Genomic DNA, 19013 nt, shown 5'->3' with positions numbered 1-19013 from the left:
GCCATCTTTGGAATTGTGTATAAAACGACTCTGAACAACCCACAACACCAATATTTGGTTCTGAAAAGCAACGTCTCCCCCCCCCCCCTTATAGGAAACTGTTTTTAACGAAATTGTACGTTTACGGTTTCATGAATTGTGTTAAAACCATTTATAGCAAAAATCACACAATTTATAAAGAACAGACAGTGCATTCTTAAAATCGTATTGTCCGTCTGATTGACTCTGTCCGTGAGTCTGAGTGATGACTCTTGATAGAAAGGTCCCAGGGACTTTGGTTTGGTTTTTCTGGGTCCAAGAAAGAGCTTAATTTTGGGGTTAAAAGTCAAAGATAAATGTAAAATAAGATTCTAAAATTTATACATAATATTATTCGTAACCATAATGGCACGAGAAAATCGCAGAATAAAACAATTTGTAAACAAACAGAGTAGGCTACACTTATATTTTATCATGTGACATAGTACACATATTGTGATGAAGTTACTACGTTGCATTCATTGATAAGACTTTCGTCATGTTCTGTCGGGACCTTCGATTCTTCATAGTATCGGTGTATTTGCACTTACGTATATTGTGTTAACTATTTACTGTTACATCAAACATCAAATTTGAAGGAAGGATGATTTTTTCCAAACAGGGATACAAAGACTGAATGTAAAACAATACAAGATCGAGATATACGAGTATATCCGAAAAATCCTGTTTCCTTTGCAATCATTCCAAGGTCAAAACCAAACCAAACGAAGAACATAATCTGATACCTGCTTATTTCACCAAGTACCTTCTATGTTAAAAATTTTAAATCCCAATAGTTATATAATGAGTAACAAGGGTATACCGATATTTGAACCAATGAGCGGTAATCACTCTTCTTCTCATATCTGTTTTCGACAGCAGCCTAGTGGCAGGCTAGAAGGTTTTTCATAAAAGTTCCATACTAGCGTATGACGGCAGGACACGAGGATATAACAAACAGAATAACGAGGATTTGTGGCTTATAATCACGATCAAACTATTTTAATGATTGAAGCACCCAATAAAGTAAGCTTTGTCAAACTTGCTATGCGTGAAGTATAAAGATACGGGCACGCCGTAGTAGGCGTTGAGATTCCTAACTAAAATGTAATGCAGCTGTGGCCAAATATTGAACATTTTTATGCCACTCATACAAGGCATATCCGGTGAAAGGAATCTTAGTTGTATCGTTACCAAGTGTGGAAACAGCCCTAGTTCTTTTGATAAAATATGTTTTGTCGTTAACAATTTTGTGAAGAATTTCCATTTGATAAAAAGTGATACATTTTTAGATGGTATTAAAATGAGTATAATATAAAGTTATTTTCTTCTGGTATAAAAAAATGTAGTTACTCTTTAATATTTTAAAAAGTAATTCAGTATAGAGATGAATTTTCTCAGTTAGCATGGCTTAGGAATAACACGGAACTAATTATTTGTGTCTTGTTGACATATACAACATTTGTATGATAAAATCCATTCTTTTCAGTTCTTTCTCCACTTGTAGTATCATGCTGGAAGTGTATAAAGAGGGAACCAAAGCTGGAGCTGAGGCTGTGACATTCAAAGCAGGTGTTCAGGTGCAAATATAATGCTATTTGCTCAAGTGCACGGCAGACATAATAATCAATCCTTTTGCCACCAGATACAAGTTATTTGGAACAGTAAATTAGTACTAAGGTTTTGTGTGAGTTTTATAACTGTACTTCTCTAACATCTAACAGTTTTATTGACTGATGCAAAAAGCAATCGTTTTAATAATCTCAATGTAAACTTCAAGTTAATGCTCTAAATTTTGTAATTATGTTTGTGTTTTTTGTTGAGTTTATCAAAACAACTTCAAATTTGATTGATTGATAAATGGATTTGATTGCATAGATTGTCTCTGTTAGATATCTGATAGAGAGCTCTACATTGTACAAGCACGCAATCTAGTTTTTCATGAAATCAAATTGAGAAATTTTCAAGAAGGAAATAGACCACCCTCCCCCGTTGATTTTTGTAAGGATCTAATTGGGAGAATATCGTAATATTAAAAAGTACTAAATTATATTTTATCGATCGTCAGTCAAAACTGTCAGTTTTCAACCAAATACTCGTAGTTGATCTTCTTATAATTGGCAGATTTACATTTTATTTGCGTATCTGAAGGTTGGTTTTAAGTGTGTGAAACTACAATATGACCTTAGAAAAAATATCGTCTGTTTAATGTTAAGGCATTTTTTGAGTCTTAGCTAAAAATGGGATTTGCCTTTCCTGTCTAAACATAGACTTGCGATATGTTTGTACTCGTTAACATATAACTGTACTGTGTTGTTACGAGTAATCGAACCTATGTACAGGACACTGCTGGACAGGAGCGGTACCGGACTATCACCACAGCATACTACCGTGGTGCTATGGGCTTCATTCTCATGTACGACATTACCAACGAGGAATCCTTCAACAGCGTACAGGACTGGTTAGTTCAGTGTAGTTATATTCTTTACTTCTAACACTGTAATAAAATTTAACAACCCGGCTTGTTGCCAAAATAGTTTTTTTATTGCCAAAATATTTTATGTATTTCTAAGACATAAAATAAACCCACCATAAGTCTGAGACTGGAGTTTTCCTGATACATTCTTAGCACATTAATACTTGGCTGAATTGCACACAGCTTATCATGAGGATTTTCACAAAATTAACATCATTTTAATTATTTTACAATCTGTACCTTAGAACATAACGTCATCGGTCCCCTAAATAAATTGAGCAACAGCGTTAACTCATGTAAAACATTTCTAAATTGCTTATTTATGAAGATATTTAAATTAAAATTAAAAAGAACAGTAGTACTTCAATCACAGGAACGATCTTCTGAAATATGCTATATACTATTTATAATACAGGTATGTCTGTCTATTGCACTGTATTTTATTTTCTCGACCCCTTCAACATGATAACATTAATGAAGAATAAAACTCACCCCTCCCCCCATCGAATTGACCTGTTTTTGAACAGTGGAAAAGTTAATAACTACAATAAAATCATCAGGGTTAAGAAATGTATTAACAAGATTTACAAATACACTTTCTTTTAATGTATTCTGTCAAAACGTCCTAGAGAAACATAGATTAGGTCATCCAAAAATATACATTTAAAACCTCATGATTACTCAAAAACTCTGAAGTAATCCAAATTCTTATGCCTTGGTTAGCAATCTTTCAATATGTATGTATATTTATTGTGGATGTCAAACATCACTATGTGTCCCTTTTATTGAATTTGCAAATAGAATTGTTTAATTTTTAATTGGAAAATTAGCTTAAGCTGGTTAGGAAACTAATAAAGGTCATAAGATATTTTCACAAATAGTTCCCCTGCTTGGCAATGCGCTGTCGACAGAGATGGAGAGCCGATTTGCATTGTATAAACACACAACCTGGACTTTTTTGAAATCGATTGAGAAGAAATTGCTACTAATAAAGAAACCAATCGCCAGTCGAACTAGGTTTGGTGGAGGTCGAAATGGAATAATATTGAAAGTATAAAAAAATATTAAATTATACTTTATTCTAAGACTTTTCTTAGCTTGACACATTTAAAAACACAGTGTTGTTAGACTCATAAATAAATTTGAAATCAGTGTCAGCCCCCCCCATCTAATCAGTGTGATATGCAGACCCTTAAAGCGACAATTTTCAGTCTCATTATCTTTACGGCTATTGAGTTAAGCTCAATTTCACCAATTTAAGCACCAATTTCACGCTTAGTGCATCGTCTGAAACTGACACTGATACAGATTGACTCCTGGAATCTAGAGTCCATTTCTGTCTGAAGATATCCATAAAAAAATCAGCGGTATTCGTAATGAACCACCCTTCCCACCATAGCTACGTTACTCATTGTCTAGTTGCCTGACGTTGAAATAAGTATTATTTGTGTGTCTGACGATCTGTTTTAAGTGTATCGACGTCGATTACAATAAAATCCAGGTTTTATGTTCATACAGTGTAAATTGGCTCTTAGTTTCTACTTTTATGATTGAAAGCGATTGATTTCTACATTAAATAAAATCGAATAAATAATTTTATATATATTTGTGATAACATGGGACTCTATTTATTGTACTCAAATAAAAATAAAAGTACAATAAATAATGATATTTTAACCTATTTTATCTTATCCTTAAAATTGTTATGAACATCTTCCCATCACATTGTAGCCTAAATATGTAGTTTCTCTTTCACATCTTGTCAATAATAACATTTGATCTTATAAAATGTTAAAACAGAGAAGGTTTGTAACTTAAATTGTTCTGTTTTAGGGTAACACAGATCAAGACATACTCATGGGACAATGCCCAGGTGATCCTGGTCGGCAACAAGTGTGACATGGAGGACGAGCGTGTCATATCTTTCGAGAGAGGGAAGCAACTGGCTGAACAACTCGGCATTGAGTTCTTTGAAACTTCAGCCAAAGAGAACATTCATGTCAAGGTGCGAACTTTCTTCTGATCGAACTTTATTAATTCCTTCCTTGTGTTCATACATTTCTCAGAATTTAGATGTTAAATCAGCCATTAGTTGAATACGTTTCCATTATCTAAACTTATGGACTGGTTGGAGCTACTTTTTTGTTTTGTCAGATTGTTATGGCAAATATAAAACAGAAGTCTAACTGGAACACTGTTCACAGAGCGATGTGACGGACGACCAGACCTAACTTACTTTTAGTGCGATAGAGCGCGTCACTGGCCAACGTTATTAATGTCAGTGGGTTTGAATTATGATTAGTCATGGCTTCTCATGTTCTTAACCTTACTTACACAATGTGCAAACTTTCCTCTAAGGTATGATTTGTGTCCACTTCGCACAATGTTATGAAAATTGTATTTCGTGCATTTAAGAGTATGTTACAACTTAAGCACCTGTTCTGAATGTAAGTAGAAAACAATAGGGAAACAAACAGATTTTGTTATATAACAATTTAGATCTAGTTTTACGTAACGTGGAACATCTTTTCCTCAACTGTCCCAAAAATGAATAAAAATGGCTTTATTTGTAAGAATTTCCAAGTTATCAAGTCAATCGATGGTTTAAATAAAAACTAAATAATATATATATATATTATTATATAATTTTATATATATATATATATATATAATATATATATATATATATATATACATAAGTAAAATACAACAGAACACAATTAACACATTGAAAACAAGGGATCATTAATTATATTTAGTTAAAATAATTACTTATCTAACTTAATCTAATGGTACATAACATATAATAATAATATCAGTACAACCATATTAAAAGTAGTCATGTTTTTAAACAGCTCTTTAGTTCATATGGGGGGTGGGTGTTGTACAATTTTGGGCCGAAGCATAAAAAGCTTCTCTTGTAATTTCTCGTTTGATTTTTCGAAAATTTAGCCGCAAGCCATAACGGATGCTGCTTTTCAAGACCTCCAAAAACTACAATCTCTCAGATAGTGAGGTTCCTTGTAAGACAGGACCTTGTGCGATGCTGAGTTTAGCTCCACTTCACCTCTACACCTCACACTATCACAGACTTGGCATCTTGAATCAGATCTGGACTCAGATTTTAATATTCTAATTTGGGAATTCTATGAATTACATCATCACCTTAAATTCTTTTTATAATAATATATTTTATAAATAGGAAAAAAGACCTTTTGGATAACCAGCCACAAGAAACTACCATCACTGTACCACCGGATTCAGTGAAAGCCACAAGAATGTACTTTAAACTAACCCTAGCATACTCCAAGCTCCCGTTTTTTTGAGAGCTTTCGGTCTCTGTCAGGTCACTGATTTTGAAACTTTTCAGGTACCGTGAGCTTTAAGTTTCTAGAACCTCCCAGCCCCAAGCCAGAACCAGCCTTCGCAAACCATCTCTGGCAGCTACCCATTTTTTGGTGGGCCCGGCTTCTAGCATACACCGGTTTCTAGGAGCTTTAAGCCTCTATAACTATCCTGTTCTTGGCAAGCATCGACGCAATCCCAGCCTTTGGAGGCCCCGTTAATACAACATAATAGAACGTTCGTACCATTTTTTGTTAAATACATCGCCAATTTCAGCTGATATCAAACCAACTACGAAGCTTCTAGCATGATTGTTTATAAAATTGTATTGACCTTATGGCTCCGCCCCCTTGGTCCAAATGGGCCCAATAACAAACGACCTACCCTTGTCATTCACTTATAGAACGTTCATATAAATTAACATTAAGGTGCGTTAAATATTGTTGTCGTAATCAGTATGATTCATACTCGTACATACATATAGAGAGTGTTTACATTTACACATTGCAATAGGTAGTACTCTACCTAAAAGGAATAATCCTTACAAATATCTGTTAAGAGCCTGATAGTATATTTCCATGATCATCAAGTACTGTAGCTACAAACACTGCTCAAGGTAATACAAGGATCATGTATAGTTTAGCCGGCCGGTATGTTTTTACGTGTAAATTATTTGTAAGTAGCAGTCAGCACTTAATCAGATCTAAAATATTTATCTTTTACTTGGTAATAAGAGGTCCTATCAGATATTAATGTTGTCCTTAAGTCTATATCGCACACTCTTGCCGCTGGTCACATGAGCATTACTGTTTCCTGTTTATAGCATTTGCTGCGAAAACGCAGCCTGCTAGCCCCTGTCCCCTCCACTCCAAATACCGGGAAATGGTTATCTCTGTCACACCTGCTCTCCATCTCTCTCTCAATATCAGATCTAGATCTGACAATTAGAAATTTTTTAGTAACAGGACACTTGTTCATATTTTGCGAGCATTCATTTAAAATTCGAACTACATAAATTTTTTTTATAGTCAATCCATAAAGTATTCGATATTGTTGTTTTCTTAACATTCTGAATTGTATTGATATAGCCATAAATATACTTACTTCATGTAATTAATTTTATGTACTTGAATGTTACAGCTGTAAAGCTTTTAAGAAAACTGTGTTTGATCTATGTTAACAAATATTTATGCAAAATGTGAGATAGGAATAAGTTGCTAAAATTGGAAAAAATAAGAACCGAGACACGAACATTTTATATCCATATAACCATTTCCCTTCTGGCATACTTTGGAAGAAAGATAGATTTCATATGTGGCCCTTACTTGAATTTTTATAACGGTTCAATTCTCCTAATATCCTTCTAAAACTTTTCAAGTGCCGCAATCTTAAAATCTTAAGAGTTATAAAAAATAGTAAGAAAACCATTAGTAAGGAGTAGCTTTCAATTGCTTGAAAATGATGTGTCAATTCCAATTTATTTTTTAAAATGTTCGAGATCGAAATGTTGTACCAATGCAAGTGGCCGCCACCTTGGAACTTTATATTGGTTCAGATTTGCTAAAGAACGTATCGTAACAATATATAAGTTGAGTTTATATATTGCTATAATTTAAAATTTGCTATAATTGCAATCATTTTTTCGCCATTATTCCATAATAGTATAGTATTGCAAGTTTTGTACCGCCGTTATCTCAAAAACTTTACTACAGAAAAATAGAAGTAACAAACTTTGTGAATCACCTGATAATTCTAAAACACTTGTTTGTTTTTCTTTAGAATATGAGTTATAACCATTCCTTATCCAAAACTTAACCGGCCGCCATATTGAAACCCTAAGAAATATCGTAAAACGCGTAAGAAAAGTTGTTAATAAGTACCTAATATTAAAGAATTGTGTGTGTAGTAGGACATTTTTGAGTTAAAGCGGTACAGTTTTTTTTTAATATCCAAGTGACATTGCAGAAATAGTGGTTAACACTCTATCGCCATAATTTCTAGCCGATTCACACTAAAATGTGTGTTAAGACAGTACTTACACATAGCTTGGATACGTTCTCGAGAGAGACATTACGTCCGTCGCTTCGACGCGGCGACAGTCTGGAGTCAGAACTCTTAATGTTTTTAAACCTTTACGTGAAATGAATATACCAGAATGTCTGACAACGAATGTTCCGGTAAGCATTGCAGGTTGTAGCACCTTGAGGTGTTGCCACTATAGACGAACGAAAAACATCCATCGAGATACTACTGATCAGTAATTGGATAAAGCCTAAAGAGGGTCTGATCATGAATGCATGATATATTCATTTATTATGGGGCAGTGAGATCTCAGGTAGCTAATGACATCACTTCGAAATCGTATGCAGTGCTATATCTGAAGTCTGCGTTTAATGGAAAATATTCAGTAGATAATTTATCTGTTTATTGATGCACTTTCCTATTTTTAAAATGCCGTCCGTATAAGTAGACTAACAATATATAAGGATTTAAATATGACAAAGTGACTGTATATAAATAGGCTACCATTTTTTAATAAAGGAGAGATTTATTCTTCTTATTCTATTAGTCTTATTCTTCCCGTCCTCAAGGCCCACAAGCCTGTGTGAGAAGTTTTTTGAAATAAGGTGATGAGTTGATACAGTACAAGGTCGAGGATATTGATACAATGTTCTATGGTCACATACAGGATTCGACCCTGCACCTGCCCTATATCTAAGTACACAAGGTCCGACGCTCTACACTATTGGCCACCCATTTTACAATTGACACCGTCCATTGTTTAAACAGTAAATTTCAAATGCTATGTTAACTGCTCAGAGACGAAGTGAATAATATACCAAAGCAATTGAAATGAGATCAGTTGTTTTCCATCTTTTTGTTTATCACTTAAACGTTACTATTATGTAATATAATAAAGGTGCTTCCAGAGTAAACCAACATAATTTACTAAACGTCTTATCATAGTTGTTGTCATCACCCTCCGGGTTTTCTGAAGTCGTTATCATGCAGCCATAAATATCTCATGATCCCACCCGCCGCCAGGCCGCACAGCTGAACCGATCAATTTCGTTTCGTTCGGTTTTGGTGTGAAAGCAACAAATGCAAATTTGTAACTTCTTCTAATTCAATACATTTACTTTTTATAAATTAAAGTAGAAGATATGAGAAATGTACGATATTATTTCATTCCAAAATTTGCTTTTATTATGATACCTAGACGGTTCGGAGGAAGAACTCGACCCCCCGGGTCATCCTCTGAAAGGAAAATTAGTGAAATCCAGTGGTCACATAAGCCTTCCAGTGTTTCCAATAAAAAAAAATAATAAAAAAAAACACACACACACACAGGGTTATTTACCTTCCATTCAAGACTTGTATGCACATATTACATCCAATTCATATATGATTTTATTTCCCATAATGCCTTACACATTTTCACAAACAACCAGTTTTAAAAGTATTACAAACGAATTGGATGTAGACCGTGTATGGCTTTCTTGGTATACAATTAATCATTTCTTATTTAAAAATTAGATATAATGCAATATGTGTTTCTCATAACTATTTGTACCTCAGATGGTTTAATTGTACAGTAAATGTGATACTTCACCCCATCAGATCGTCGCCTAGTGCTCAAAGGGCTAATGGATGCCTTATACGTGATCGAGGACAGGTTTTAGGTAGTGTCTAAAATGTCAAAGTATCAGTATTGCTATATAATTTGAAACTGAAAGTAACAACTTTACGTTTGATACAAGGGGAGTAATAAACTTGGAAAATCAATATTATTGGACAATATGGTTACCTAAGTCGTTTCTGATGCTTAAAATGGTACAATCTGTTTCTGCTTAATTGGTTGAAGTATGGTGTTACGTCCTTTTAGGATAACTCATCTGAACACAGGCAAAAATTAAAAAAAATTCTTTTTGTTCACTTTGTGAGGAGTTATAGACATTTAAAAAGTAATTATGTAACCAGTTCGAATAAAATAATTGTTGGCCATTTGCGCATCTATAGAGAATTTAAGAAGTCAAATCCTCACAAAATCCGGCTATAATTTTTTTAGTATGTTTGATCAAATACAACTAAAACCATCTAAAATTTTTTTAAATCCTAAAAGACAAATCTATACATATTTTTACTAGTTTTTTACTCTTAATAGTGTGTATGCTATTAATCTCCAAAATCCTCACTCTCCAAAATGTCTTGGAATGCCTTTGGAATGACTATTAAAAATTACAGTAGAGAGCGAGTTTATGCCATGTGTTGACACTAGGCAATTTGTTTTTTCCAAAGTTGAGTTATAATATTTCTGATTGCAGGCTGTGTTTGAGCGACTAGTGGATATTATCTGCGACAAGATGTCCGAGAGTCTGGACTCTAACCCTGATCTGCTGAGCAACGCGAAGGGCACTCGACTGACAGAGCAGCCCCAAGGACCCCACAACCCTAACTGCAATTGCTAATCTAGACTACGCTCTGCTCCCTTGCACAACTACCACTCAAACTACTTGTTCTTTATTTCTTAAATGATTGAACGTTTTGTAAATCTGAACATAGGGCCTATTTATATTGCATACATACTGTCTTAAAAGAATAGGGCATTGCAAAAATATTGCAATCTTGACAAGTCACCTCTCAGATGGTTTGTTTGTTATCAAGTAAATAATTTTAATTTTGTAATATAACTACTAGTAGAAAATGACTGATAATGCAGTATTTTGATTTTATCAGACTATTCTAGCCTTTATAAATTACCACAACCATCCATGTTAATCTTTCACAATTCAATTAATAATATCGATAAGAATCAATACATTTCGACTGCATAGCCTCATGTTAAAAATGGAAACCAAATATTGTCTGCCTAGAAGTGAGACTTTTCTAGTTTGAACAAATTTTTAAAATAAGATATGCCTATAAGATGTTACATTTCTTGCTTAATCTTTATGCAGTAAATATGCAATTATTAAATAGGCAACCACTGTCTTCTCGATGGCTGTTATAAGTACTACCAAACTAAACTACCGTACTACGAACTGTACTTGTACTTGGTACTGGGCCTATATTAGCTATAAGGTCAGAATTTTGCCCCTTCCCCATTACAAAAACCAAACTAATAAGGACCACTTTGCTCAAAATTGGTCATATTGCACTCTGTGGCTGATTTGAGTTTACGTGAAAATTGTAAATAGTCAGTTGTCGGAGAAAGTCGGGAGCGGTATGAGGCCTGTGGTTACTGTAGAGCCCAACTACTCGGTACCGTACTGCAGTAGTACTCGGTATTGCACTGCTATAGTACTCAGTACCATACTGTGGTAGTATTTGGCACCATGTACTACTGTAGTAATCAATATTTTACTACAGTAGTACTAGGTCGGTGTGAGAGACTGTAGGCGTAAGAACAGAGCTGGGAACTGCCTTATAATCACAGAATTGTCAATCAGAGCGTCGGTTTTAGTAAAATGATAGTCAAATTTTCATTTTTCAAGTTTTATTATTTTCAATGTAAGAATTGTTTATTACAAACACCCTTTAGTGGTTAGTTCATAGTTATTATAGAAATGGACAAAGTGTTTTTGATGTTTTATTTAGTTTTGTAATTTTATTACAGCAATTTAGTTCTTACTCAGCATACTTACGTAAGATAGGTCGTTGAGAATGTCAGTTTGAAATGTTTTCCTTTACTCGTTGAAAAGTTGTTTGCCGTGAATTGTTAATGGCAGATCAAAGTAAGTTTTATACCTTGGCGTAAAAAGTAAAAATGATTTTTATTCCATAACTAGGAACATATAAAATCAATAACTACAGTAAATTAAAATTAATAATATTTAATTACTTGTAAGATAGGAGATATACTTAAATCCTATCATATATAATATCAAGTCACTGATTAGTTTATACTGTAACATATTTTATCTTTGACAACAAGAGCCATACAGTTAGTTAGTATGATCTTATATTCTGTACAATGTTGTTTAGCTTGTCCTGCTTCTGTGATCTACCAGGAGCACTACACTCTGTAACATTACTGGGATTTATAAACATACATAAACAATAATTATAAAGTAACTTCTTTTTACATGTAAATATTATCTTTTTTACAAAGAAGGATTATTAATGATTATTAATTTTAAAACTGTTAAGCAGTATTGCCAATGGCTTGAAATATCAGAGGACCACTATCACTCTTACATGGCTAAGGTGGGAGCAATGAGTCTTAAACTTTCCTTGAAAGAGTAAAGTGTTGGGTTAATTTGGGAGAAGATTATTGACTAATATCTAACGATAGTTTTTGGAAAAAAGTTGTAGCCCTTGATGTAACAAAAGAAGGGTGGAAGGGGAGAGGTGTTGTGGTCATATAGAATTTGTTTAATTTTTCATGCCAAATTTGCCAGTCCTGGAGTACACTACTTTCTGACCATATCTAACATTAAAGGATAATTTCACTTTTTACAGTTTTATCTCATATAAGAACACGAGAATAATTTTACTATTATAATTCCTATTAGTTACAAATATGTTATGTTACTTTGAATATCTCAAAAATTACCATGCATTATCTCGAGTTACAATACTGTTAACATTACTAACTAAAATAACTCTGGCTGCAGCTTTCCAACCAAGAGGTCTTGGTTCGATTCCTAGAGAGATTGACACAAATATTTTGAGGGGCGTTTATCATTTTCGTTTTAATTAATTGTAAAAGGAAGTCAACATCACAAGTTTACATTATTTAGTCATTTACATAAATACACTTTTCAATCTAATCATTTGAAGTATCTACGTGCAACATTTATTTCAAAGAACGTTTTTTTTATTCTAGCAGTTTTGAATATAATCTAAAGCCTTGTTGTCAAAGTGCTAATTCTTTCCTCCAATGTCTAAAAGTCATTTTAGTTTTATTTTTACTTGTGTAATAGATCTTGCGGGACTAAAAATGAAAAATGTTTTATACATTTTATACATTATTTTGGTTTTCCATGCTGTGCCTTAGTGTGTATGACCAAAATAAGTGGTAATCACTTTAGAAACTGATTTGGTTCTTAAAGGCGAAATATATTTTTTAGGATAATTTGATGATTTGAAACATCAACTGAAATACTAAAGAGGTTGGATCGTCTGTTACAACCTCTATTAGAGTTTTTAACAGCACAGAATAAGGAATTCTCTAAGATATTTTTAACTTAAAGTTTTTGGATTTAGAGGTATTGGTACAAATCTGTATTTTTATTTCCGAAGATACAAACTCCGTTGCCTCAACTCAAATGGAACAAGGAACTCTCTGCAAGGAACACCTTATCCTGTGCTTTAATCACCAGTTCACTTTCATATTTTATTTTCATGAAGGAGTAAATTAAAAATATAACTATACAATACAGACAAGGTATTAAACTAACTCCTAACCATTGCATTCTTTAAAATAAAAGTAAACATATAGAGGAACAATTGACCATCTACTTTAATGTAAGTATATTACCTTGTCAGAGCTTAGGATTTCATGTGCAATAACTCTTTCTTATTTGTATACATGAACATTTAACAATTACTTATTAAATTTAACCATAGACTTGTCATGTGGTAAGAGTGTACTATATTGTCCGACTTAGCAAGGAGAGATTTTATTTTCATTCCACCGATCAATGTTACCTATAAATGACTACAATAATTATTTATATTTTGTACGATCTAATTTTTCTGAAGGTTGTATACAATGTTGCTAGACTCACTTACTTATAGACTCTCTAGGCAAAATTAATAAATCATGTCTATGTCTAAGGGGCGTAACACTATAGGTAGTACAGGGTTAGTTTACGATGTCATGGGCATGTATGTTGACCGTCTGTTCCCGGTCAGTACCGTTGTTGTTTTATTTGCTGCACTGTAAAATAAACGCAATGTATGTTAAAATCTGCAGTAAGTGTAATTGCAATCTCTAGCTTGTAAGTAGAATTTCATTAATAAAGCATAGCCTTCTAGTTAGAAATCTAAGTTTTGAGAAATATTTTTAGTAAGTTGATCTAGTTACATTCGTAATGCCTTTCTTCAAATAATATAAAACATTATATATTATAGTTTTATTGGTTTTTGTTTAATGTATATTTTTAGACTTTATTACCGTATTTTTTCAGTTTATAGCTTACAATTTCTCATTGTCCCCCCTGTATATTGTCAATGTAAATAAATGTTGAAGTGTACCTTAAGGTTATTAATTGCTGTTCTTGTCTGCTTGGACCTTAACTTTACTGTTCTTTTCAATCAAATAGCTCCTGCTTTGTATCTCCTCTTCAATGGATCAGGCTTTTAGATGATGTTTTACAGAGTCATTGTCAAATTTTGTACATATAAATTTGTTTCGTAGCACTTTGTATTGAATCTCACAATCAAATAACTTATTTTAATGCTTTTTATTGCTTATTTTTCAAATTGTTTATTTCCAATAGGCACTCAACATGCATAGCAAATTAAATTGTTTATAATAATAAACAGAAAAATTTTGGTAAGTATAAACTTGTTTGAATTTCAGCAAAACACTACATTTACACTAAAACACAACTGAAGGATTTAAATTAATAAACAAGATCATTTGTATTGTGGCCCAGTAAATTTGTACTGCTTTAACTGTTTCAACTAAATATTAAGTTAATTTTCATGAAAACTAACAGCTGAATCCTGATCTAATTAAGTTGCAGCAATGTCTGAATAAAAGAGAAAGAGATCAATTAAACAGTTGAATTGTTTAAAATATGTGTTACTACCATGACCATAATTACTTCATAAAATAATTCTCATGGTAGTCTTACGCTAAAACAAACATGAACAGTTTTATGAAAGTACACACATATTTTAATAGGTAAATATTCAATAAATATAATATTTATTTACCTAAATGTTTATCATCTATCTTATTTATTTATCTATCCTGTATATTTATAAAGACTTAAAAATAAAGCTATACTCTTGATTGGAAGTAGTGAATATTTCATAATATAAGTTTCGATAAAGATGTTTGTCTCTATAAACACAATATGGTTTCTAACAAAATGATTATACTGTTAAGTCATAGAAACTGACTTTCAAACTCATTCTTATATAAATATTTTTACTCATGAAATTTACCTTAAGTTGTTTTAAAATAATGCCTGCAGGTACATTATTGTCTACTTATCCCGCAATTGCAAAATTTCATATTATAAATCTTCATGATATTTTTCAGTGCTTTTTAACTAAATCCACTCCTTTGCAAATCTTCCAATTTGTTTTGTTCTGCAATCTACCATAATATAATTTCAGCAATGACAGTATGTTTTAAAAAAATAACATTTTTGAACATTTAAACTACAGTCAATTAGAACAGAGCCACCACAAATGAAGTTCCCTCATTTGTGAGAGCCATTCTTGAGTAAAACTGTACAGGCATGGAGATTATCGATTTGTCTTTATTTTTGTTGAAAGCAGTCCCATTCACTTTCATGGCTAGCACAAAGAAGCCATAGCTAGACACTTCTACTAACCCATATGTTCTACCTCAAGTCTCATTTTATTATAGTTATTGCTTTAACACAAATATTTACAAAAATGGAATCAATAGTTCAATGTTGGCTTTCAGCCATCCAAGGTGACATAGTTGTAAGGGATGTGATGAATTGCTATAGTGAATTAGAACCTTAGTTTTTATGAACATGCAACTTTGTTTAATACAGTAACTGTTGAACATACTTATTTCCATAATATTCATTTGATCAGTTGTGTAGGTACCGTATTTGTGCTTAAGGATGTGCATGATGGTTGAATTCCTCAGAAAAGCAAAGTTTGTCTCTACCAATGTGAGTTTTAATCTTTTTATCAATCATTGCAAATTTGTATGTAAATATACTGCAGTATAACATTATTTTTTTTACTTAAGTCATATTTTTTATTCCCTTAAAGTTTAACACAGTGCTATATAAAATTATAGTATCATAATTAAATCATCCTTTTTATATTTATGTACCCAATTAATCCTCGAAGATTTTTGTGCTGCCTTCAGAAGCAAAGGGTATCTAAAATGGAAAAGGGAAAAGGAAAAAACGCATAGTGTGCTTTTTGGTAATGGCATCAGCCTTATATCAGACTCTAGGAAGACAAGGCTATTACTGAAATTTTCATATGTCGGACTTAATGATATATTGGAATCATTCTATCAAAACAGTGGGAGTGATTTTTACCCAAATCTAAGCCAGATTATTTCCTTCTAAGTCTTATACATTGACTTAGAAGGGAAGGACACCCTTTTTTACATACTGTGATAACAACAAAGAAATGATGACCTGCCCAATGTAGAGATGTGTCACTTTTTGTAAATACATGTTACTTATGATTTGTGATACATATTGTCAGTTTTGCAAATTTTCCCAAAAGGATAGGTATTTTAACCACCAGGAATCCACCCTTCTGGTGTACACTACATTTAATTCTCAAATATAGCACACTGACTGTCTAGCCATTTCTAAAGCTTCTTGTACATCTTCCAACTAAATAAAGGGACTTGTTGCAAGCTTTAATATTATCACTTAAAATATGCTAATTCCTTAAGTTCCAAACAGTGAAACTCTTGAGTATGTGTTTTGAGAGCCACCATTGAGCAGATTCCATTTAATCACTATTCAACACCTAGTGGACTTCTACTGTATTCGTGCAAAGATGTGTGTAGCCGTGTACAAGCATACTGTGGCTGAAATGTTACGCTATGAGTGTAATTATTGGTGTACAAAAACTGTAGTATGTTGGATATGTAATACTAGAGTAGGGTATAAGTGTATTTATGTATGTAAGATCATATCATTGTAATTATAGCCTGTTAATGTTAAAAATTTGTTTTAATAGTAAATTGTCCAAAGAAATTAAATAATTTACAAATATTGTATGTTGAATTTCATCATTGTGTTTGACAAGATAAGGTATATTAAACATGTTAAATCTAACAGTACACTACATCTGCACATTACTACAAACAGATAGTTCTTATCTCAATACAATATATGTCCAATTTTGCAATCAGTATTGAATGTGTTGTTTAAAATCAGTAACAATCGCTTCAAACTTAACAACTAAACTCTTGTAAAATAATAAAAATTACATCATTTGCATTTTACATAAAGGCATCATCATCTTCCACTACCTATATTTTACAATGTATAACCTTGCTATCTGTTTAGTGTGTTTAAGGCCAATTGTTAAATTATCCAACAGTCCAGAAACAATAAACTCTCATGTTCTGTAGGTTTGACTGGTTGTAAGGAATAAATAAACACTTCACTTGTTTAAGCAGAGACATTTTTATTACAGTTCCTATTCATAGAATCACCTTTGAAGTATTTTTGTCTCTGAAACCCACAAGTAACAATCACAATATTATTTTTAGATTGTATCAACTTAACACCGAATATCTTGCAAACTAAACTGATTCAAACAGCTTTCCCATCTCATTCTAAGCCAATGACAAAGCTTTAGGGATGAGAATTTTGCCTACTGTATTAATTTGACTCATTATATTCATTCCAGCAAAAGTTTTTCTTGGTTACTTCAAAAATATAAACAATAATTAAATTATTTCAATGATGTAAAATAATGAGCTTTTACACTCATAGAAATTTGTATCTAGTTCATGAACTGATATATAGCAAATGTATGGTTAAAAACTACTTAAAATTTGTGGTAACTACTATCGACATCTCGATGACTCAAGTTCAAGATGAAGTGATCATCAGATTTTTGAAAATAATATGTAAATCAAGTTATTGACCCACTGGCCAAGTTGATATTTGAAGAAAATGGCACTTGTACTAGCAATTTATATGGTCAAAAACTTCAGCATTTTATTCAAATCGTTTTAGCTTTAATTGGACAGAAGTATTGAAACTGTTTTCACCCATAATTTACAGAACTAAACTCTATACAAATCTGGTAGTAAATGTTTTAAACACCCTAACAACTTTTTTGGAAAGTAAAATATGCAAGTAAGTATACAAAAAATACCTAATTTTTAGCCAAAAGGTTTGTGTTATATTTGTATATGGGCTTACTAAAATAACAACTAATTTACTATATTTTGAATTATTTTTATTTTTCAGCTACTAATTTTGTACAGTTTTGTGTACAGTAAAGGTTATATTGGAGTTCTCTACTGTGAGAATGTTCATCTGTTTCAAGGTTAAGAAGGTGGCTATGTTTATGGATGGTCTGACTGCACTGGAGGCTTAGAATTGTGGGTGTTAAAATAAAAAATCTGGAAGTATTAAACTCCTTATAGATGAACTGCTCACAAAGAAACCTGCGCAGAAGCAAATATCTGAGCAGCCACGCGCAGGAGGTGCAGCCCCTCCAGTGGTGGGGAGTGGGACAAGCATCTCCTTGTCTCTGTTTTATCAGTTGTGTGGGTCATGTCTCTCTCGCTCATACCATTTTGTTTACACTGCAGTCACTTACATATTCTATAAGTATAGTGTATTTTTGTGTGTAGGTCTATACAAGCCTAATAAATATTAATCAGACAGACTAATATACCTATAGACATATCCAGGGAGCTTGCGTTTTGGTGTAAGGTTAGCTGCTAAGTGGCAGTGGCCAGGTGAGCGAGCGAGTGCCGATCAGTGGTGGGGATACTGGGAAAGAGCGGTATCAAAGCGGCAGAGGGGTATATTACCCCACCCTGCATTAACTAAAAGTGCCCAGTGTCTTTTTGCAAGCGGTTTACCTATAGTAGTCCAACAGCTGAGAGGCAATTTGTACTATATGAGCACACAACCTGGCTTTTCTTGAAATCGATAGAGGAACTGTTCCTGAAAGAGATTGACCATTAGCCGCACCAATTTTGGTGGAGGTTAATATGGGAGAGTTTCAAAAGAATAAAGAATATGAAGTGATAATTTTTCTCAGATCATATTTTTTCGCTTGGCACACTTAAAACATACTGTTAGATAACACAAAAGTATGTAAACAAAAGTTAAAACAGCATCAGCTAACCATATATAGACCCTTAAATCTATTTATCTAGTTGTCTGACAGTGATATAACTATTATTTAGCTGTCTGATTATCTGCTTTAAGTGTGTCAAGCTATAAAAAGTATAATCTGAGAAAAAAATCATTTCATATTTTTAACCTTTTGATGACCTCCCATTTCGATCTAC

General features: G+C 32.8%; 1 protein-coding gene across 2 annotated transcripts in view; it reads left to right on the top strand.

Moving 5' to 3' along the window:
- The window catches only part of LOC124365184 (ras-related protein Rab-3), an 86567-nt gene extending 69418 nt beyond the window's left edge, over nt 1–17149 (top strand). For both annotated transcript variants that reach the window (XM_046821141.1, XM_046821149.1), the window contains exons 3-5: nt 2361–2479; nt 4328–4499; nt 10165–17149. In XM_046821141.1, coding sequence (XP_046677097.1) covers nt 2361–2479; nt 4328–4499; nt 10165–10308 — 435 coding nt within the window. In that variant the 3' untranslated portion in view covers nt 10309–17149. The remainder of the gene's footprint in view (nt 1–2360; nt 2480–4327; nt 4500–10164) is intronic.
- Nucleotides 17150–19013: the final 1864 nt, after the last annotated feature.

Source organism: Homalodisca vitripennis, chromosome 1, assembly GCF_021130785.1.
Source record: "Homalodisca vitripennis isolate AUS2020 chromosome 1, UT_GWSS_2.1, whole genome shotgun sequence".
Taxonomy (NCBI): Eukaryota; Metazoa; Arthropoda; class Insecta; order Hemiptera; family Cicadellidae; genus Homalodisca; species Homalodisca vitripennis.
Note: the sequence above shows the minus strand (reverse complement) of the source record. Positions and strands in the feature narration are given on the sequence as shown.